General features: G+C 44.6%; 1 protein-coding gene across 1 annotated transcript; it reads right to left on the minus strand.

Moving 5' to 3' along the window:
• Positions 1–517: 517 nt before the first annotated feature.
• LOC100383306 (ubiquitin carboxyl-terminal hydrolase 12) lies at positions 518–24,510 on the minus strand. The gene is made up of 31 exons (XM_020545177.2): positions 24,261–24,510; positions 24,030–24,111; positions 23,764–23,914; positions 23,512–23,669; positions 22,063–22,328; positions 21,765–21,983; positions 21,418–21,526; positions 21,217–21,332; positions 20,608–20,706; positions 15,312–15,421; positions 12,074–12,148; positions 11,379–11,457; positions 11,144–11,290; positions 10,965–11,045; positions 10,750–10,869; positions 10,288–10,410; positions 7,479–7,556; positions 7,295–7,383; positions 7,099–7,207; positions 6,799–6,867; positions 4,006–4,116; positions 3,543–3,598; positions 3,270–3,447; positions 3,072–3,173; positions 2,921–2,992; positions 2,682–2,747; positions 2,467–2,532; positions 2,129–2,329; positions 1,968–2,042; positions 1,796–1,882; positions 518–1,079 (listed from the first exon to the last, which is right to left on the minus strand). The coding sequence occupies exons 1-31, from the start codon at positions 24,288–24,290 to the stop codon at positions 1,038–1,040; spliced, it is 3,366 nt and encodes a 1,121-aa protein (XP_020400766.1). The 5' UTR covers positions 24,291–24,510; the 3' UTR covers positions 518–1,037.

Consider the following 24,510-nt stretch of genomic DNA (forward strand, 5'->3'; position numbering starts at 1 on the left):
ACTATTTGACATCCTTATGAAAATCTCTTAATCATGTGTAACTGATTCATGAATCACTAACATAACATTTTATATGACACTCACCGTGCAAACCACGAAGGTCTTTTGACCAAACTTAGAGTGAACTGTATTCGCATTTAAGACTCCAAATTTATTATAAAAAATTATTTTATACTTAGTCTAATGATAATTATTTTATGTCATAAACATCAATTTTTTTATCTATAATTAGTTAAATTTAAATAGTAAAACATGGTATCGTGTTTAAATTATACTCTTTCTATAACAGAGGAAGTATCAAGGTTGTCAAAAGTCAAAACCATTCTATACTATAATGTAGGCCCTGATTGTAACAAGTCTTGGCAGCTTTGTCCCTAGCTGGTGTTCTATCTCTCCACAGGGGATAGTTCTATTTCTAAATAAGGGTAGAAATGTATTCTACTCCATTCTAAATTCTAAATTGTTCTTATTTTCTAGATGCATATATATATATATATATAATAAAAACTATGTATAATAGAAGACTTGCAAACGGCCCTTCTGGTATAACGGGTAGGTTAGTTTCAAAAGGTTCTGTTTGACAGGTCTCAAAACTCTACTATCTGATCGGGTTATCCTCGTACGTTTCTCAACAGCACGAAGAATTATACCAAACCCATTATACAATCTCTGCCATTGTTCCCACAGCTGCAAGAGACGCAAATTCAGCAATCAGTATCGGCTACAATCCTGTATACATGCCCCCCACCCCTACCAAAATATTTTTTCTTATGTGCTAGCTTTGCTCTACAAACTAAGCAAACACCTACCCTGTCAGGGGCCGTCATACTCGACACGACGAAGAAAAACCAAACACATGCTTGGTTGCTTGGAACAATGAAGGTTGGAAGCAGCATTGGTGGCCTGGTGGGCTTGCGCCTTGCAGGCCTTAGCACAGGCAAATACTATACCAGATTTTTCTGTTTGAAGCGTCGTATCACCTTGGGCATGCTGCTGTCGACGCCTTTGACAATGGATTGAACTTTGATGAAGGTTTCTCAATTATAAATTTTTACGGGCTTCTCATAGGTGTGCCGATTCTGCAATCAATATTGAAAAAAACAATATTAAAAAAATCAAGAGACGGACTCTTCACGAAAATTCTGTCTCTACACGACTCTACACATAGTCTTTTAACTACATTTATGATGTAGAGGCTCTATGTTGTATCATACAGTTTTTTAGTTATCTTTTATACTTGGAAAACCAAACCAAGGCCTCTCGGGTTGTAGTCACAAGAAATAGGTACGGTGATAGCGACCCTCGACCCGAGAACATCATCCCCGACTTGAATACGCGGAGTCATTTTTGTTTTTACCATGTAAAAATCTCTCACAGGTAGCATATCACGTTTCTCAGCCCTATCGATCCGGGAACTTTGTGACTATGGGTTGTACATGCCCTAAGGGGGTAAGTGGAAAAATACCGAAAGAGTTTGTCTCTTCACGACTTCCTATACATATTCACTCTTAACTGTATTTATGATCTCGGGGCTCAAGGTTATATCATACAGTTTCTTAGCTATCTTTTATACTTGGAAAACCGATCCAAGGGCTCAGAGTTGTACATGCCCTTCTAATTTCTAAACACCCAACGACAAGTATATAAGCGGGCAAAAAGATATAAGAAATCACAGTCCCGTAAGCGCTGGCCATACGAGAGTAAAGCTAGAAGGACACAAACAAAACCATGAATAAGTTCATGGACACATCAAACATCTACTTCACTCATTTCACAACAGAATAGCATTGCATACCTGATTGGATGTGTAAGACCGTTTCGATGTTGTATCAGTGTGCTCCAAGCCAAGGTATTGTTCCCAAGCACCATATACATCTCTCCGCTGTATAATAAAAAGCAAAGCATCATGTATGAACAAAGTGAACAAGAGAAGGTATGCATTTAAGCATTCTGAAGAAATCACTTGCCTGAAAACGTGCTGATACAACGTCAGTGTCCTGGAGGTACTCTGGCCGGTTCATGGATATGAATGCAAGCTTCCACTGATCAAATAAGCATTATCAGTGTGAGGGAAGGGAGCTCTGGGTAAATTCATTATATAATAAATAGTAATAATATAATATATTACCTTGGAGAACTCATCATCAGGAACTCTAAGTTTTCTCTGGATGCGCTCCATTACCTCTGCAGCAGTCTCACCTTCCCGAATAACCATCAAAAAAGGATCTCCAAAATTTTGAATTTGTTGATTCTGGTTAGGGTCTTTCATGAAATGGTAAACATGAATCAATCGATCATGTGGGCCAAGATTCTTCTCTTCCTCTGGGATCTGTTCCAAAATTGACAGATGCAGTGTTATGCAAGACAACTTTACATAAGTATCACAGATGAATCTTCGTAAATATAATTGTATTTTTTTTAGAATAGATCGAAGGGTCAACATCAAGAAAATGAAACAATACAAACCTCCTCAGCTCGTAATGTCCAGTACTGATCATTTATGTTCTCTATCTTCTCATGAGGTGGAAAGATCTGCAGAAAATAATTATATCATCCTAACAATGTCAAATTTAAGGGAAAATATAACACTAATTTTAGAAGTTCAGAAATTCTAGAATATTGCATTAGAAAAAGCCAGGACCTTTCATGCAGGAAATACTTCAGATAAACCATGCACGAACCTTATAAATCTTGTGGTAAAATACTTCAAGCAAGCGGAGCTCAGCGTCAGGATTAGATAGTTCAACCTGTTGAGCATTAAAATGAGAATTATAGACATGCTTCAACCTAAATAAAAAAGGATACTGCAGTAAATAGGTATGGTCATTATGCAGCAAACTAGCAGACACATCATATTCAAATTCAATTAAAATTGAGGAGAAACTAAGTAACTGAGTAAACTGAGACAATTTGTGATCACCTTGGTTTTCAAATCAGTAATCACATCACTGATGGTGCTATTTCTTGGAAGTCTTATGCTATGAACGACAACCTGACAAATCATGTGCCTCAGTGACATAGCTTAGGAATAAAATATGAACATAAGAACTAGTGATAAACATGACATGGACCTCGTCTTTTGTTGCATGGTGGAATGCAACTTTAAGCGTTTTCAAACGCTGCAAATCTGGCAGTGGAATGTCCAGAACCTCATAATACAAGATATCAGAAGTCTGGAATGAAGCATCAAAATAGAAAGTAGCATAAATCAGTGTAATGTTTTAAATGCAGTAATGCACTTAATGAATAATCAAGAAAAAGAATTGGACCTGATTATAATGAACAAGCATATCCAGTAGATGTGCTACCCCCCTATATCTAATAGGCTGTGGTTTAGGTTGCTGAGAATAACAATTGTGAGACGTAAGCCGTATCTTTGATGGATCATCCAACCCAAGTTGATGTGCAACTCTCTCAACAACATCATCATATGTATGAAGCTTCGACCTAGGTGAAAACAAGAAAAAAAACATGTTTAAGTTGATTCAAAACTGCAGTTCAAATGTAAAACCAGTTTATCAGTTTGATTTGCAATCCCTTACAATTCCAAAGAAAAATCATCATCCTTTGGTTTGTCCAGACACCGAAAGTGCACAACCTAAAGTACAAACAGCACATAAGCTACAAGTGAACTCAGTAACAGTAAATTAGTTTGCATTTCACAGAAACAGCAATCATAATTATGCTTTCATAGCAAAAACAAATCAGAAATAAAAATGTTTATCGTTGTAAAACAATAGATGAGAAACTATTTTACAAAGAAAACCACATATGCATGCAAACATGTCAAGGTAATTTGGTTTTTGGTCCTCCTAATATACTAATTTCATAAAAGATGTTAGGACTTGGGGTGCTCATGCTCATGACGAATACGTAAATGAAGGCAAAGAGAGAACATCATGTCAAAAACACAGTGAATGAGTGCAATAAGAGGGAATGGTACAGTAGAGTTTGGTAACAACGAGATAAGCTGAAAACTTAGAATTGATTTGTATCCAAGTATACCTGCCTATTGTGAACATACTCCAAGAATGAAGGAACATCTGGATAGCGCACTTGTGCATCACCATCTGGAACAGGAGCCTTTTGGAAACAGATAATGTCTCCGTCTTCAAGCTAAAGCATAAGAAAACAAGTTCAAAAATAATCATTGGATGCCTTTGTTGACCAAAAAACTAAAAAAGAATATTTGCATGTTGGAGCCGCTGCTGTGGCGTAAGTGGTATGAGTGGGACACAAGAGGGTGTGGCTCAGAAGCCCAGCAGCGAGAACGCGACACCGTGCTTGGCATCAGGAGGTTGCATGTGAGCGAGAGCTAGGGAGCGGAAGCTATTAACTCAATCTCTAGGTGACCTCTTTTATCAATCCAGTGATCAATACTTATACCCAAATCCTAACAAACTCTGCTGCTAACTCAAAGGAACAAACAAACTCCTAAACAATTGAATCCTATGAACTGAACGCCTGACGTGCTGGAGACTACCAGTGATCGCGCTTTGGCACGTCGCGGCGTGGCTTGGTCCTCAGCCACGACTCTGCTTCTTCAGTTGATACACGTTGCTGACCATAACATCTCTCCCTCCCTCGATGAACAACTCGTCTGCGAGCTGAAAGGAAGGAAAACGTGCACGAAGGTTGTTGAGAGGCTCTCCAGTAAGCAGATGTTCCCACTGGACCAGAACATGCCAGACCCTACTGCGGAGGGCGGAGCTGTGCGCGCAGGGCCCGGTTAGGCCGGTGAAGGAGACGAACATGGTGCTGGGGTGGCAGCGCCAGCAACGTAGCTGGAGTGCTCCAAAACGGTTTAAAGACACCAACATGGAAGACATTGTGGATGCAGGCGCCTTCTGGAAAGTGTCGAAGATAAGCGATGGCGCCAATGCGCTCGGTGACCTAGAACGAATCGGTGAACCAAGGGCACGCGTCTGCGCCGGTCAGGGTGGTGACACCCGCGGCAGAACAGAAGGGGTATCAGCGAATCCGCCCGGGAAGGCCACGACAGCGACGGATTCAGCCAAAGAGACGGCGAACCGACCAAAGGGGCGACAGATCTAGTCGGGAAAGCTGTAGCAACGTGGATCCGACCGGGAAGGCCACGGCAGCAATGGAACCAACGATGGTGGTGATGAAGGGGGAGGGCGACGGGGCGGGTATAGCCGGGCAGGGGCCTACGCCGGGCCTGGCAGGGTGGTGTGACGCCGGCGACGGGAGAAGCGCAGCGAAGGAAAGGGGCGGGGCGCTGCTAGACGCCAGAGCGGGCAGGGATGGGGTGGTCAACGGGGATGCGCCGCCGCTGGACATGAGCCAGGGCTGTGGCGACGGCTAGTCGCGCGTGGCTGGCTGCAGCTAGGCACCCGCTCGTCGGAGTGGCGTGGCTGCACGCTCGCGCGTGCACAGGTCGACGGGGCGAGGAAGGGCCACCGGTGCTTGACCTGGTGAGGAGGGCGGGCGAGCAGCGCCGACCGCGGCGGTGCGGATCCCGGTCAGTGGCGGCGCCCAACGGCCGCAGCACTGTCCGTGCGGGGGAGGTCCGGGTCACGGCGACCTGCCCTAGAGGCGGCGACCTGCCCTGGACGCGATGGCAGCGTGGATCTAGGCGGACAGCCCCGCCCCCAACCTCCTCTGCTATTCGTGCCGGCGTAGGGGGTCGACGAAGGAGAGGGACGAGGCGGGGTCGGCCGGGGAAGGGGGTCACGGTGGCACACGTGTGCCTACGTGGCGGCGACGTTCATGCCCGCGCGCCCACGGTCGTGTGGCGGCGGCTCGCGCTCGCACGCCTGCTCGTGGCGGTGGCGGCCCGCGCCCGCGTGCTCGCCCGCGGTGGCGTGCAGGCTCGTGTCCTTCGGAGGGGAGGGGGGAGGGAGGGGGGTCACGCGACCGGTGTAGGGAGATCCGGCGGCGGCGAGGAGGGGGAGGTACCGGTGGCCGGGATGGGGGTGTCACCCTTGGGGGATATGGAGCAGCCTCCCGGGAACGGCGGGGGCGGCCGGACCTAGGCTGCCGCTGGCGGCGGCTGTGAGGTGGCAACTAGTAGGGTGGGAGGAAGGAAAACCTAATCCTCTGATACCAAGTTGGACTGTGTAATGCTTGATGTATTGCATAGGAGATGGAGTACAATATATAGATTCACAGGACCCTAACTCTAATGGGCCAGCAGCCCAACAGTGGTGCCGACCCCCACACACACAGTCTAACATCCCACCATAGTCGTGATGGGGGCACCACACACGATGAGACTGGAGTAGAAGCCGAAGGTAGGAGCCGACGGGTTGATAAGGGGGATAGGAGCTGGGAGGCAGGGGCGGGAACTGGGGGAGCCATATGCACACTTAAAAGTAGTAGGTGCATTGGTGGCAATGGTGGACTGAGCGCCTGACATTTCTAATACTAGATTATCGGAGCTGTTGTTGTGGCATAGGTGGTATTAGTGGGACGTGAGAGGGTGTGGCTAAGCAGCCAGGTGGTGAGTACATGGCTTCGTGCTCAACGTCTAGAGGTTGCACGAGAGAGAGCTAGGGAGCAGAAGAGATTAATCTCAATCTCCAGTTGACCTCTTTTATTAATCCAATGCCAATATATATACCCAAATCCTAGCAAACTCTGCTACTAACTCAAAGGAACAAACAAACTCCTAAACAATCGGATCCTAACAACTGAACACCTGACATGCTGGAGACTCCAGATGACCGCGCTCTGGCACGTCACGGCGTGGCTCGGTTCTCAGCCACGAGTCTGCTCCCTCCATAAAAACACGTTGCCAACCATAACACTGCATCTAAAAAGGGAAATTTCACAAACCTGACTAGAGCGGAAAGTAAGTTTCTTGTCAATATGTTCGCACATCACATTTGGCTCAAACTTAATTTCCTGCAGAATAAGAATGTCAAAAGCATCAGAATATTCAACTTGGGAAGATCATCACGACATCGTTAAGTGCACAACATTTTACTACATTAAATTAATTATTGAGCAGGATACACTCGAACAATCAAGGACTTTAACAGATTTTATGAGCACAAGGAGCACATAGGCAGAAAACATGCATACAGCAAGTTAGAATGTGTACTCTAGAGAAATAAATACAGAATTGTGAAGCACCTCGTACAGCTCAATTTCTTCATTTGGAGAAAATCCAGCCATTGCATTCAGTTTTGTCAATATTTCAGATGGCTTTCCCAGAGCCTTCACAAAAAGCCTACCAACAAAACTGTAACAGCAGAGGATGTCGACATGTGTGTCATCTCTAATAGAAGTTCAACAGAATGATTGACAAATAGATTAACATGAAACATACTGAAGCTCTTCCTTCTCAGCATTATAAAGCTTGAAGAAAAGAAGTATGTCTTCTTTGCTCTTCTCAGGTGGACGAATTGGACATAACTCCTATATAATTAATAATTAGAAACAACCAAGCATCTCAAAATCTAGAAGGCATAAACAAGAGGGAAAATAAAAGACAAATAAAAATAACATTTTACCGGTCCAAGTTCAACTTCCAGAAACAGCTTCAGCTCAGCATTGTGTGCCTTATTTGAGACTTCCCTAAGCTGCCCGACCTGTGCAATGAAAGAAAGAAATTAAAATGACAAACGAATTGGCATAAATTAAAGAAGTAAAAAGGCTAAGATATGATGCATACTCCCTCCGGTGTCCTATTATTTGTTGTTTAGGACAACGACATGGTCTCCAAAATATAGTTTTGACCAATGTTTTTTTAATACAATAAACTCTTAATACATTTATACTTTTATTAAAATACTTTTTAAGATAAATCGGTGCATATAAATATTAAGTTTCAAAACTGAATAACAAAATAATTATTTGTAGTCAAAATTTTATAAGTTTGACTCAAACCTTGTCCAAAACGACAAATAATAGGACACCGGAGGGAGTATTATTTTTTCACTATTTCTGAAATATTGCCACGTGATGACGTGAATACATCACTATTGTTGTTATGGTCGCTAGATCGGTGAGGGATTAGAGAGGGAATTCGATGGTTGGGGTTGCTTGATCGCTAGATCGGTAAGGGATTGGAGGGGATATCGATGGGCAGGAATGCCGGCCGGGGGCCTCTGCCCACGGCCGAGCAAGAGGGGGGTTTCTCCCTTCTAATTCTTGCCTGCTTTATTTCTCATCCATTGATTACATAAATAGGCCGGCTGGCCGCCTCTATCTAGCTAGAGATCCTTATCTCCTAAAAACTCTCAACAAACTACTAACTGATAACCTTCCTAGATAATCTCAACTAATCTCCTAAATAATCTCAACTAATCTTCTAATCTTATCTCTAACTATCCTTATCTAATCGTCCTTGGCGGGCCCATGGTTGCTGCTGCCGCAGCCCCTCCATGGGCCTCCTTAGGCCCTGACACTACACCCCTCCTGGACAAGCAGCTCGTCCTCGAGCTGCAACATGACGGGTGCTCAAAGACCGAGTCTATTTGACCCAAAACCAGACACCTAGAAGACAAGCCTTTTACATCTCGGCTTATCTTATTATTCCGAATCTATTTTTTTTGACCCCATAAGATAAGGCGGACACCCTCCACGCATTGGACTTACACGTGTGCAGCCACCTGGATCCCATGGACGCCATCTGGATGAAAGGGGAGCACATGGACAGGCACCTAGAGTAGGTCGCAACAATAACCAGTGGAGCCGCCCTCGTGGCGGCCGGTAGCGGAATGTGGTGGCGCTAAATAGTGCGCCCTTGTCGATGACGAGGGGAGTGCCTTCCCTACCGCCGCTGCCGTAGAGTTGAAGTTCGTCGCCCGCGGGACACGTACCATGCTCGCACTTGGAGATAGCGGCCCGGTGCCGCTGTTGATAGCCGTCCGACAGGGCGAGGTCGCGCCCCCGTGTCGAGGTCAACCGTCACCAAGGCTGCCTCGAGCATCTGCCGGCGCATCTCCCGCACTCTCCATCGTGCAAGGAAGCCACGAGCAGCAGCTTGTATGCCCACAGTCGCCGACGTCTGTAGCCGTGCGGACAACGCCAGCTGGTGCTGCTCATGTTGCACTGCTACCTTGATTTGCAGTAGCCCTTGCTCAACCTTCTGGAGCGTGGCTTGCATCTTTTCGAGATCAGCCCTTATGTTGGTCCACAAGTCCCCCATCGATGGAGCTGGTGATTGCTGAGCTGTGGCTGCCCCTAGTGGCGTCGCCCATGGGGACGGAGACGCCGTCAACGAAGATGATGTGGCGAAATTTGGCGTTGTACCTAGAGATGGGCACGCCGACGTCCAGGATGTGGTGACAAAATTGGCAGACGATGCTGCCCATGGAGATGGGGACGCCGGTTGCCAGGATGGCGTGACGAAGGTGGCATACGGCGCAGCCCATGGAGATGGGGACGTCGATTGCCAGGACGGCGCGACGAAGGTGACATGCGGCGCAGTCCATGGAGATGGAGACGCCGGTTGCCAGGATGACGCCGCGAAATTGGTAGCAGAAGTCATGGGATCAGATCGAAACCCAAGCTAGCCGATACCAGTTGTTATGGTCGGTAGATCGGTGAGGGATTGGACAGGGCTATCGATGGACAGGAATGCCGGCCGGGGGCCTCTACCCACGGCCGAGCAAGAGGGGGGTTTCTCCCTTCTAATTCTTGCCTGCTTTATTTCTCATCCATTGATTACATAAATAGGCCGGCTGGCCGCCTCTATCTAGCTAGAGATCCTTATCTCCTAAAAACTCTCAACAAACTACTAACTGATAACCTTCCTAGATAATCTCAACTAATCTCCTAAATAATCTCAACTAATCTTCTAATCTTATCTCTAACTATCCTTATCTAATCGTCCTTGGCGGGCCCATGGTTGCTGCTGCCGCAGCCCCTCCATGGGCCTCCTTAGGCAATTGTCTACTACAATAATACTAGTATTCTACATTCAACAAATTCAACCAAACTTATAGATCAAGAGTTCAAATAAACTAATGCTACATGTTACATGTAAGCAAATCTGAAACGTTAAGAAATGCACACAACTTCTCTTGTCCTCAAATTGCAAGTTAAGATATGCACACAAGTTCTCTTGTCCTCAAATTGCAAGTGACATGTGAAGGTAGAACTTGTAAGTGATATTAGAAAATAAAAAAAGATACATTTTTTTCTCATAAGAATGGTAAAAGCGAACACAAAATTAAAAAAGGATAAACAGAAGAAATGAAAATAAAACTTAACATCAGTTGAACATCAAAAGTGATGAACCAAACTGTATTCCACATATTTAAGTACTTTTTAAGTATTATAAGTGTGAACTTCTAAAAACAATAAATGACTCACTGATTGTGCTTCCTCATGGGGTGTCAATGGACGATTGGGCCGGTATGTATGGTTCTGCCTCTTAGCCCACAACCAGAAGCGCTGAAACTGTACAGGGATGCCAAATTCCTTTGCAACTTCCTCCTGAACAGTTCATTTGAATATCAAATCAGACTACCAAAATAAATGGTCACTAACTCACTGTTATAGCTTCAGATTATAGAGCGCAACTAGAAAATTAATGAAATCTAGAATGCAGTAATAGAATGTTCCAAAGTGGTAATGAAAACCATTAATCAGCCAGACTATAAAGCAAGTTTGCTGACTATTTCTGGTAGGTGTCCATTTTAATTTTTTAAGATAGAATTGCAACAGAATAGGACTGTAGCAGCTCAATCTCTTACAAAGAGGACTGTAGTATCCAAAAATCATAACCATGAAGCCATGGTTTAAATAAACATGTAGGGTTTTTTGGGCCAATACCTTGAATGAAGTAAAAGGCAACTGCTTCTGAATGCGGAAACTGTGAACTTTTTCATGGTCCACCAGATCAAAATATATATTCTTACCGATTTGCTCCTTTAAGTCCTCGTCTCGAGCGATCTATTTTCATTTTTACACAAAAAGTTCTATCAAGAGGAGTCACCAAGAGAGAACTTAGGCACTTAGCTGCTGGTATGACTGAAACAAGATCAGACCTTTATGATAGTGTAGAGATGAGCTTCAGCCTTCTCCTTCTTCTTGTGTTCTTTCTCTTCTTGTTCTTTCTTCAACCTTATCTGTAAAAGAATAGTTCAATCAATCACTATCTTCAACAAAAATACAAGATGATACAAAGAAAAGTGGGAAAGTATACAGGAACTACCGAACTACTTACCCGCAAATGCTCAGCGATGTCCTTCTCATCGACATTACACATTATTTTCTCTTTGTCACTCTCACGTATATAGACAAGCATGTAGGCATTCGAATACTTTGTGAATTTAAATGGCGTGTTATTGAAACCAGGGTTTATTTGAGGCAACTGTTCCATACAAAGAAGAAATAAGAGGAAAGTTAATACAAGTCCGCAAGTATTGTATTGAATGAACATTTGTCATAAAGAATGTTACCTCTTCCTCACCCCCATACTGCTCTTCAAGTGCCTTTTTAGTGTCTTCTTTTGTAACCCGCTCATCATCAAATTTGTACCTGCAAACCAACCAGAAAAAAACCATAGAGATGGTATTTGTATAACGTTTTCAAACTTCAAAGATATAGTAACTGGATGATAATGTGCTCATAAGCAAAGAATGTGACTCCATGTGCCATCTGGTTAAATAAGATATTACTGTGAAAGAAGGCTCTTTATCACTGTGAACAGTCAATCTACAGTGTAGCTGATAGAAGATGATAAAGCTAACCAACAGATTCAGAGGATTACATTGCATGTTGACACCAGACACAAGATGGTGATAAAGCCAGAAATGAGTAGACTCAAGTTATGAGCATGGCAAAGTGTAAATATACCCAGTTCATATCACGCAGCTGTTACATATATATCACGCCCATCTATTCTAGACCCATACAGCCCATATGCTGTAATGCTGTATATATGAGACATCAAGTCTAACTGAGAGGTTATCTTCCCACAAATTATTCCAAGGTAACAGCAGCATGGAGCATTTTAAGAATCACAAATATGTCTTAAGCTTCAATATGATGGGCCACAACCAGAATAATGGTGCATGACAGAAAATTGTAAGGCAAACTGTATCACAGGACACATCTACCACAATGAACAGAAACTCATGAGATTGAAACGCACCACTGATCCGAGAGTGTCGGCCGAATGAAAGCATAGTAGTGGCCACCATGTACTCCTCCACTATGAACAAGAACACTGAACAAAAAAAAGATACAGGCAACATCAGCATAGAAAAAATGGATCCTATCTGTATGCATACTGTCATAAGAATACATGAATAATGTGAAAATAAACTGTCAGCACAAAGAATACAGCATTTTTTTTCAAATTTGCACATTTTCTATGTAGGGCAAAAGGATAAAATGTTGCATACATTCAGTTTATTGGCCAATTTCTGGGCATCTTTAAATGAGTATCACACTGGTTGGAATTTCACATTTCTATATACATGGATTAGGTTTCTTCATTATAGCTGTTAGAGTGCCTGTTTAGGATTTCGGGGTTAGCCCCTCGTAATTACAGTTATACCCCTGTGTAATGGGCCAGGCCTAACAACTGAGTCTATTAATACAACTCGCAACCCTGAGTTAGGGTAGGGTTTCATTCTCCAATTGGTACTAGAGCCAGTTTTCTCTCTTCTCCCCTTCATCCCACCCCACAGCCGCCATTGTAGGCGCTGCTACAGTCCCGCAGCTGGCACTGTTCACAGTCGGCCGCACCCTCCCATCCCGTCGGCGCTACCCATCTCCTCAACCGCCTCCCCTCGAAGGTGGTGAGCCACCCCACTCCCCACTTTGCCCTGTACGGTACAGCCCCCTCTAGCCCTCCTACAACCACATTCGTGTCTTCGGTCGTGCCTGCTATCCTAACACCTCCGCCACCGCTCCCCACAAGTCATCTCCCCACTCCACTCGTTGTCTTTTCCTCGGTTACTCCCCTGAACACAAGGGGTATCGTTGTCTTGACCTCGTCACCCACCGCATACTCATCTCTAGTCACGTTGTTTTCGACAAAGATGTGTTTCCCCTTGCTGGCTCCTCCCCACCCACCAATCTAAACTCTCTCCTTGAGTCTGATCCGGTTCCCCCTCCACCCCAGTCGCTCACGCTCGCTTTTCCCTAGGCCCAGATGCCCCGCCCTGCGCCGTTACCCGCACCACGCGTGGCTCTGACGCCTCCGCTCGTGCCTCTACCTGCGCCACGCGCGGCCTCGACGCCTCCGCTTGCGTCTCTTCCCGCGCCACGCGCGGCCCTAAGCGACCCCTCCCATGCCATGTGCGGCCCCATTGACAAGAGTGGCCCGCTTCGCCGACCCCGCCCTCGTCTACCACCGCCGCAGGCAAGCCACTCCCTCGGCCCCCGCCGAACCAGCACCGTTGACGAGCGCGACTCATTTCGCCGACCCCGCCCTCGTCTACCACTGCCGCGAGCGTGCCACTCCCTCGGCTCCCGACGACCCGTCGGCCCGCACCGAGCCTCCCGTGTACCACCCGGTCGCCATCCACCGCGTCCATGGGCACATCCACCCGATGGTGACTCGCCGCGCAGTCAGCGTTCTCCGACACGTCGATCGGCTGATCCTGACGGCTGGCGCTCCTTTGGACGCCTCCCTGGTCCCCTCCTCAATTCGTGCCACCCTCGCAACCCCCACTGGCGTCACGCTATGGAGGAGTACGCGGCCCTGCTGGCCAATCACACCTGGGACCTGGTGTCGCGTCCACCAGGCACCAACATGGTCACCGGCAAGTGGATTTTTCACCAGAAGCTGACCTCAAATGGCTCCCTCGACCGCTACAAGGCCCGTTGGGTCCTTCGGGGCTTCACCCAACGCCCCAGAGTCGACTACAACGAGACCTTTAGCCCCGTCGTCAAGTTCGCCACCGTTCGGGCCGTTCTCACCCTCGCTCCCTCCCGAGACTGGGCGATTCATCAGCTCGATGTCAAGAATGCCTTCCTCCACGACACTCTGACGGAGACTGTCTACTGCGAAGCCCATTGGCTTCGTCGACTCCGCCCGTCCCGATCTGGTCTGTCGGCTGAATCGCTCCCTGTACGGCCTCAAGCAGGAGTCGCGGACCTAGTACAGTCGCTTCGCCTCCTACTTGGCATCCATCGGCTTCGTCGAGGCCCAGTCGGACATGTCCGTGTTCATCTACCGGCGCGGCGATGACACCATCTACGTCTTGCTCTATGTCGACGACATTGTGCTCATGGCATCCACCGCCGACCTTCTACAGCGCACGATCGGCGCCCTTCAGCGGGAGTTCACGATAAAGGGCCTAGGGCCTCTTCACCACTTTCTCGGGATCACTGTCGAGCGCCGGCCTCAGTGTCTCTTCCTCCACCAACGCCAGTACGCCATCAACATCCTGGAATGGGCTGGCATGTCCGACTGCAAGCCCTGTTCCACACCTGTCGATACTCAGGCGAAGCTCTCTAAGGACGACGGGCCCCCAATCGCCGACGCGACGTCCTACCGGAGCTTGACCGACGCCCTCTAGTACCTGACCTTCTCCAGGCCCGACATCTCCTATGTCGTCCAGCAAGTGTGCCTACACATGCACACCCCGAGGGAGCCCCATCTCACCGCTCTCAAACGGATCTTGCGCTACCTCCACGGCTCTCTCGAGTCTCGACTAAGGCCTTCTACTCCGACCCTCCCCGACATCGAAGCTCGTGGTCTATACCGACGCTGACTGGGTTGGATGTCCCGACACGCGCCGGTACACTTCCGGTTACGCCGTGTTCCTGGGCGCCAACCTTGTCTCCTGGGTCGCCAAGCGGCAACCTATCGTCTCCCGCTCCAGCGCAGAGGCCGAGTACCGCGCTGTGGCCAACGGCATGGCAAAGGCCTCCTGGCTGCGCCAGCTTCTCCAGGAGCTCCACAGCCCCCTTAAGCGTGTCACCCTCGTCTACTGCGACAACATCAGCACGGTCTACTCTCCACCAATCCCGTGCAACATCATCGCACGAAGCACGTGAAGATCGACCTGCACTTCGTTCGCGAGCGTGTCGTTGCCGGTGAAGTTCGGGTTCTCAGCTTCCCCATCACACTGCAGTTCGCCGACATCTTCACCAAGGGGCTACCGTCGATTGTATTCGTCGATTTTCGTTCCATTCTCAACATCTGTACAGGATAAAGTTGAGACTGCGGGGGGTGTTAGAGTACCCATTAAGGGTTTTGGGGTTAGCCCCTTGTAATTACAGTTATACCATGTGTAATGGGCCAGGCCCAACAACCTGAGTCTATTAATACAACTTTCAACTCTGAGTTAGGGTTAGGGTTTCATTCTCCAACTATAGTTGTTGTACATATATACCATTCAAAGAATTGGAACAGTTTATGATAAATAAATTACCTATGAAGTGTATAGAGGTTTCTAATACTTCGATCTGCATCTGGAGCAAGATATTTTCCATTGTCTCTATCAAGGTCAAGTTGAAGAGGAAATTCATAGCGGTCATTAATCTGCAGAAGTAGGTAGTTCTTTATTACCAATCCTAGATAATCTTATTCACCATTTCTTAAACGAAAGACATCTAATGTTGATTGCTTGAGCAAGCCACACATAGACAACAGAAAACTGAATGAGGCAAACAAGAACATGAAACAGATAATCCTAACAAAAGAAAGAACCAGGGCTACGAAAAATTGATCGCGATTTTTGTCTGAATGAGGCATGGTTTACTCAGGGTAACATATGCATATTTTTTTCTCGAAGACGCAGGAGAACTGCGCCTCATTATATTAAGAAGAAAAGAAACAAAGGTCAAAGAGACCTGATACAAAGGTCTCCTTAAGGAGGCAAAAAACACAGAAAACTGAAAAAAGATCCATCAAACACGCCCAAGAAACAACCCTAAACATGTGCATATCTAAATAACGAATTTATATATAATACAAGGTGTTGGAGGTTTCAATTACCACATCATAAAACTACTCACATCGGTGGGGGTGTAACCCTTTTAGCCATGCGCCATATTGGAAATTTGGAACACGGGTATGGTGTTAAATGGACAAGGGCCAGGTCAACACCCCCTTAGTGATGTGTCGTGTCATGATTTGGGCACAGTGTCAACTGAGCAAGGATCAGGTTGCTACTGCCTAAGTGGTGCGCTACATCGATGTCCAGGTGTAGTGAAAAATGTGCAAGGGTCTTCACATCATCGACACATACGAAGGGTAAGGAAGCTAGTCGAACCAATTAGAATTTGTCTAGATAGTTGGAACATAGGATCACTTACAGATAAGTTAAGGGAATTAGTTGAGACAGCAACTAAGAGGCGTGTAAATATCTTATACGTCCTAGAGACTAAATAGAATGGTCGGAAGGCGAAGAAGGTGGGCAATACTGGCTTCAAGCTTTGGTACATAGGGACAACTACAAATAGAAATATAGGAGTTTTGATTGATAAGAGCCTCAATAACAGTGTGGTAAATGTGATAAGGCAAGGTTATAGGATTATCTTAGTCAAGCTTGTCGTGGGTGATTTGGTCTTGAACATAATTAGCACCTATGCCCCCAAAATAGACCACGATGAGAGGACTATACCTATTAGTGAGAAGACTTAGATAGTTAGATGGCATGGTTAGAGCTATACCTATTAGTGAGAAGTGTTTCATAGGAGGTGACTTCAATGGCATGTAGGTACAAGTGCAGGTTTCGACGCAGTTCATGGAGGTTTTGGGTACGGTGGTAGGAATCAAGAGGGAGAGAAAGTCTTGGACCGCGGTAGCTTTTGACCTATTGATAGCCAACACTTCCTTTAGGAAGAGACTCCCATTTAGTGACATATAATAGTGGCCAACACTATAGTTAGATTGACTTTGTCCTCGCTAGAAGAGAAGACAAACGAGCGTGCTTGGATTGTAAGATGATACCTAGGGAGTGTGTTGTCTCTCAACATAAGCTTGTGGTGGCGGTCTTTTGTTTTCAGGTGCTTGCTCGTAGGGATAAACAAGCCAAGATTATGAGAACAAAGTGGTGGAAAATGGAAGAGGGGAAGGCAAAAGTCTTCAAGGAAAGGGCCATTAAAGAGGGCACTTGGAAGGAAGGTGACGCAAACAACATGTGGGAGAAGATGATAACCTGCATTCGGAAGGTGGCCTCAGAGGTGTGTGGAGCAACTAAAGGGTGTGGAGGCAAAGCTAAATATACTTGGTGGTGGAATAAAAAAAGTCCAAAGGGCTATTAAGGAGAAAAAAGAATACTACATGCGTTTGTATCATGATAGGAGTATGGACAACATAGAGAAGTACAACGAAGCAAAGAAGATTGCAAAGCGAATTGTAAGTGTGGCAAAGGGTAGGGCATATGAGAATCTTTAACAACATTTGAGCACGAAGGAAGGAGACATGACATATATAGGATGGCTAGGGTCCATGAGAGGAAAACAAGGGACTTCAAAAGTTAAGTGCATTAAGGAATAAGAATGAAATAGAGCACCTATTAGTGATGGAGGATAAGAATCAAACATAGATTGTGAGTATTTTAACAAATTGTTCAATATGGAAGATGAGGATCCAACCTTTTAGTTGGATCTCTTTTGGTGATAGCAATAGACGCTTTGTGCTTAGGATCCAAGAATCTGACGTTAGAGGCATTGAAAAAAGATAAAATGGGGTAAGGCGATGGACCCTTATGGTATCTCAATTGAGGTATGGACATGTCTCAGGGACACAGCTATAATTTGGCTAACTAAGTTGGTCAACCACATCTTCCGGTCGAACAAGATGCCTAACAAGTGGAGAAGTGTATTAGTACTAATCTACAAGAATAAGGGAGATATTCAAAATTGTACTAATTGTTGAGGAATTAGGTTGATGAGCCATACTATGAAACTATGGGAGGGAGTTATTGAGCAATGTCTGAGGAATAACGAGGTCTCTTTGAACCAATATGGATTCATGCCCGAAAGGTCAACCATGGAAGCCATTTTCTTAATAAGACAAGTGATGGAGCAGTATAGGAACTAGGGAGTAGAAGGACCTACATACAATTTTCATTGATTTAGAGAAGGCTTATGACAAAATACCAAGGAATATTATGTGGTGGGCTTTGGACGAACATAAAGTTTCAACAAATTACGTTGGACTCATTAAAGACATGTACAACAATGTCGTGACGTGTTCAAACAAGTGATAGGGACACAATTGACTTCTCGATTAGAATAGGACTACATCAAAGATCAACTTTGAGCCCTCAGCTTTTTGCCTTGGTGATGGATAAGGTCAGAAGGTACATAAAATGGGACATCCCATAGTGCATGCTTTTTGTGGACGATGCAATGCAAGCTGATGAAAGTCGGGCAGGACAGGAGTAAATAGAAAACTAGAGTTGTGGCGAGAGCAAGGTTTTAAAGTCGGGCGACTAGTCGACGACTAGTCAAAAAGTCGGTGCAAAGGTGATAGTCAATCTGAACGACTCGACTTTCTCTACTAGTCGCTCGACTCGTCGACTAGACACGACTAGTCACAGCAGTTGAGTCGGGCGACTTATTTGGGCCTAGGTATAAAAATGTGAGCCCACCCAGCCATCTCAACCCTAGTAGGTAGGATGCTAATGGACAAGTTTTCTACCTTATTTATCTATGGATATGGAATGAGTCATGACTTGATGAGGACCAAGACAAATGGTACAGATCTTGTGAGGCATGCAACTACTCTGTTTGCAACATCCTTCCTTACATTGGCTAATATGTGGAAACAAAGACAAGGATTGAAAGCTCTCTTTGTTAGTAGTGAATGGTGTTAGAGCAAAATGAAGAACACTGAAGTAGAAAATGCTCGTGTTGTTTGTCACTGTGCATTTTGGCAAGCAGTAGAAGATTGCATGAGAGCTTCAACAACATATTCTAATATTCTTGAGGATAGTTGATGGTGATCAGAGACCAACAATGGCTGACATGTGGGCTGCCATGGACCATGAAAAAAAGGGCATCAAAAAATGCTTTGGAGCACAAAGAAAGAATAATAGATGAAGTAATTTCTTTTGTTGATAAGAGGTGGGACAGTCAGATGGATACCAATCTGTATAGAGCAACATTGTTTTTGAATCCAAACAAGTTCTTCGAAACCAGAGAGAACAATAGAAGACTTGCTACAAGACTATATTCAATATTTAATGATATATTGTAGAAGATGGAGATGGATGAATATATACCAAACAAGGTGTTTTTTAGTGTTCCAGCATGTTTTTAGTCTTAGCATATATAGAAAGTTGAAAAAATATAACCACCGACTTATGTTCGACTAGTCACGACTAATTTGTCCTAGTCTTGACTAGTCTACTAGTCAGTAACTGCACGACTCGACTCGTTTTCTCGACTCGAAAACATTGGATGGGAGACTCCAAGCTCCAAAGATTTTAGCCACAATAGAGCTAAAATCAAATATATGAGATGTGATTTCGGCACTAGCACTACTACACATGAGGGAGGAGATGTTAGTTTGGAAGGTAAAGTAGTGCCCAAAAAAGGAGACCATTAGGTATTTAGGATCAATGCTATAGAGAGACTGGGATATTGATGAATATGTCAACCATAGAATCAAAGCAGGATGGATGAAGTGGTGTCAAGTACCTGTCGTTCTATATGATAAGAAGGTACCACAGAAGCTAAAAGACAAGTTTTATACGACGACGATTTGACCTGCTATGTTACATGGTACATAATGCTGGCCTACAAAAGACACCATGTTCAGCAGGTAAGTGTTACGGAAATGTGTATGTTGCATTGGATGTGTGGCCATACAGGAAGGGATCAAGTCCAAAATGATGATATATGTGATAGGCTAGGGATAGCACCAATTGAAAAAAGCTTGTCCAACATCGGTTGAGATGGTTTGGATATGTCGAATAGAGACCTCTAGAGGCACCGGTGTGGAGTGGGGTCCTAAGGCGAGTAAAGAGACTAGAAAGGATGGAATAAACCCGAAAATTTAGCCTTGAATATTAGTGCATGGAAAACAGTTATCCATGTGCTCGAACCTTGACTTGTGGGTTTCATTGAGTTTTAACTCTAGCCTACCCCAACTTGCTTGGGACTTGTTTCTCGTGCTGCAGGATTGGTGGAGAGAATCTGAGGATAGAGTGCCTCAACCACAGAAGAAAGGATTCAATTCCTTGGTGATCTAGTGGCTTGGAAAATTTGGAAACATAGAAACACTTGTGTGTTTGAAGCAGCTTCTCCGAACATTAGCACGATATTGCAAAAGATCCACGATGAAGCTGTTGTTTGGAGTATGGCCGGGGCCAGGGGCCTTAGAGGCTGGTGGCCTTAGAACCGGGTTCTAGGGTCACCCCCTCTCCTTTACCCCTCCCGCCCCCATCCCTCTTTTTATTTTCCCTTCCTTTTTTGTCTTTGTCTTTGTCTGCCTCTAGGCGACATGTATTGGGTCTGCTTTAGACCCTTCTTACTTCCTTATTAATATAATGATATGCAGTTCTCCTGCGTGTTCGAGACAAAAAAAGGCTTTGTTGTTATTGTTGCTGCTGCTAATATCAATCTAAAGCCTTACAATTTGGTCAGTGCCAAGCCCGTTGGCATGTCATGACAACCAGCATTTCAATTAAAAAATCTATCGGCTTGTAACAATGATAAAGATGTACAGAAGTGGTTTATCATTTTGATGGCGGTATTCAGCAAGGTTCTGACCTTAACCATTGTATCACGCATATAATCATATTCAAAACGCTTCAGTTGAAGCTGCAAAACTGGAGGGAAATCAAGGAAGAGCACACCTTTCCTTGCATCCTGAAAACAATATAAGATTGAAATTAAGGTGCAACTATAATAACAAAAAAAGGTCAAAAAAGATAATCATAACCGAACTGATAATAATCCACACATTTTTTTTTGTCCAGATGTAGTAAAGTGCTCTGAGTGTGTTCTGGTTCATGTTGCACATCTTCTGTTCTGTTGGCATCCTAGAATATGTGTCTGGTGTTTGCTAGAGTGAATGGGAGAACTGGGGGTATTTTTCTTTGGCAAGGAGAGGATGGAATTACCGTGGCGCTAGATGGTTGTGTTTTTCGTTCATAAACTGGTAACCCCAGTACAACAGATGGTGCTGGTTAAGCTTTCTATAAAGGCCAGACCGAGGTTTAGCCTTCTCCAAAAACAACATAAGACATTATGAAAGAATTATGTAATTTCATTGAAATACCAGGAACTTTCCTAAAACTCTGAAAATCAGGTAATCAGCATCTAATACACCTAAATATCCAGCTACAAAGCCATGAATAGAACAGGATTTGTGGGAACCTGTAAGCCATATTGCTCCGCATGGTATTTGTTATCACCCTCTAGATGCTCCACTTCCACATACTTATCAAATGATGCATAAACATCACGACAACCTTTCACGTCAAGTTGTAGATCTGCAAGCCATGACATAGGCACTCTTATTTATATATCATAGATAAATATATGGTTTTCATCAAGTACAATTAAATGACAGCCTACCGTAAAATGATTCTTTTCTGCTAGATTTGTAGTCCACGTTAATGCACTCAATGTAATTGATGTGGTGGCCTTCAAATAATTGTTCAATTGTTCCTTCCACAACAGTTCCCTGTGGAGAAAGAAAGTTAATAAAAAGTAAATTGCTGTATTCATAATTCAAAGGGCAGGCCTAGCGTAGTGGTGAGAAGTCTTCCCACTGAGTCAAAGGTCTGACGCAGCCTCTCTTTAAGAATACGGGATTAAGGCTTGCCTCGGTTATTCCTTCCCTAGACCCCATTCATGTGGGAGCTGACAACACTCGGTCTGTCCTTTTAGATGTATTGATAATTCATTATTTTCATATTTACCTTCATCTTATCTTCCAGTTTCTCACAAAGAACTCTGTTGAGTTCTTGCACGTCATGCTGCATGAAAGAATCATAAGTATCCCATCCAAAGGATTTGGTCAACTCTTTCGTCGCTACACTGTTGTCGCTATACTGGAGCTTGTAAAAAAGGCTCTGCAGGGCTAAAGGAATACTCCCAGATGGCATGTCATTCTCAGTTGTTGGCATATGATATACAGCCTATGAAAACATTTCAATAAATTGGTTCAAATTCAGGCACTTAGAGAAACATGTAGAACAGAACAACGAATGATCTCACCTTTCTAAAATATGGTGTGTGGTATAACGTTTGAAGGAGAGAGTTCATATAACAGGTAGCACCTTGATTCTTAAGACCTACAAAACCTGTTTCTTTTTTCGAGTCATAAGTCCAATAATCAACCATTCTGCGGACAGCAACCTCAGCTTCGATAACAACAGTGTCATTCACAAGATAACCCCTGTTTGGGTCATATAGGTCACTCAAAGGCATAAACGATGTGAAACCCCAGTCGCTCTCGCGTGCATTAAATTGGTGCTGGGTATCTGCCAAACATGGGACCAACATATAGATTCAACCAAAAGAAATGTTCTAGAAATAGTGAGAAACTCGATGTAACTAAAAAAAGTAAAGGTATTATAATAACACATAAAAATGCCTGATTGAAGAAATTTATGAAAAAAAGGTTGGCAATCAAACCCTTGTCGGAAAATAATTATAGTATTTATACATCACTTGCTAGATTATTAGCAACTGAACCGGAGGTTGGAGCTTCAAGCAACTGTCTCAGTAACTGAGCAGCAAAGTTCAAAGTAAGAAACAAACTTTTAGGAGTTTTTGGGAAATCTAAATAAACACAACTGCAATCCACAGTTTTGAAAAATGATTGTTCATGAGGCAGCAATGTGGGTCCGGTATTCCCTATCCATACATCTTTGCAAGTTTCAAATTGCATTATATATATATATATATATATATATATATATATATATATATATATATATATATATATATATATATATATATATATATATATATATATATATATATATATATATATATATATATATATATATATATATATACCATGCACTATAACAAATGGCACTATAACAATAATCAACTCTGTATGTGATTGATGATCTACATACATCCTAACAAAAGGCACATTCAAAAATATTAATGCAGCTATTTGCAAAGAAATCTTTTTTTCAAAGATAACAAATGCAGTAAAGATGACAAGCACACATGAGAGTTGAGACGCTAGTTTGAGTTGTCACTTTGCCAAAAATGTTAAGAAAAAGACACGCAGCTGAGGAACATCCTACAGAAATCAAGTAAATATGAAAAAAACTAGAAGTGAATTAATCCCCTTAAAAATTAAAGTAACTTAAAATAAACATTATATTGAACTTAAAAACTTTATGTACCACGCATGTGCTTCATACACATATCCTGATTCAGAATAACATAGGGAAAGAGATTCACCCTTGTCTATGATTTTGTATATTAGTTGTAATTATGGGCAAATAGAATGTGCACCTCATTCCAGATATAACATCATGCTATCATGATAAAAGTTTGACAAGTGTCAATGATCAAATAGCTGCAATGGACTCATCATGTTCCAGCTCAGTTGAAGACTTGTAAATTATAGCCCTTAAAACTTCCATGATGGAATGGCATTCACAAGACAAGCATAAGACCATTAAATGAAGAAAGAGATACCTTTCCGAATTGTATACTTTGGGTGGACCTGATTCACAACAGCCAAGCTGAACTGAGCATACCGGCTCCACCCATATGGGAGGCTCCCAGAATCCGCAACATCCAAATACAACGATAAGTGATCCACATTGTTCCCCTTGGGGAAAATTAGCACACGCCTGCAAGCAAAAAGTAGCACGTCCATTAAAACTCTCCAGACATCTACCCATGCTTCCAGTAGCGGTCACAGTGGCAAGGGATCCAAAAGGTCACCATTTGTATCCTCCAACGACGAACGCATCAGAGTAGTGCTTCTTAGTGTTAAGACGACTGAAGCTTTCAATTGTCCAGGTGAAGCGCGACGTCTGCGGGTCCTCGGGTGGCTGGGTCTCCGCTGTGTTGGCGGGTTCTGTCTGCGCAACAACTAGCAGCAGCAACCACGACAGCAACCACCACGTGTGAGATGACATCAACGAGAACTGAAACACATAAACACACCAACACAAGCACAGAGGGCGAGAGAAGGCTCAAGTCCTCACCTTCCATCGGCTGTGGGGCAGGTTCTGGGCCAGCGACAGGGAGCTCCTGGTGCGGCACCAGCATCTCGTCCCCCTGCTGCTGCTGCGAGGAGGGAAGAGCGCGGGCTGAGGAGTCAGATCCAGCTCGGCGCGTAAACCTTGGCGCGCACCCGAGCACCCTCATCGGCGCGGCGGCGAGGGGGGCTGGCCGCGGAGATCGGGGCGAGCTAGCTTTTGTATGAGAGCACGTACCTCGAGAGGGGGCGGCGTCATCATAGTCATGGGGTCCTCGTCGCCCGCACTGCGGTGGGTGTGAGAGAGGCGGCCGCCAAGCAGCGGCGGCGGCGGACGGCGGCGGGAACAGGAGGAAGAACGGCCGAGGTCGAGGGCGGATGCGAGCCCGAGGCCGAGGCAGACGAGGGGAAGTTGCTGATATGGTGAAGCGGAGCACGGGTCGGTCGCGTGCTGTCGGGAACGATTTGGAGTTTTTTTTTCTATTATG

The sequence above is a fragment of the Zea mays genome, chromosome 10, assembly GCF_902167145.1.
Source record: "Zea mays cultivar B73 chromosome 10, Zm-B73-REFERENCE-NAM-5.0, whole genome shotgun sequence".
NCBI classification, from domain to species: Eukaryota; Viridiplantae; Streptophyta; class Magnoliopsida; order Poales; family Poaceae; genus Zea; species Zea mays.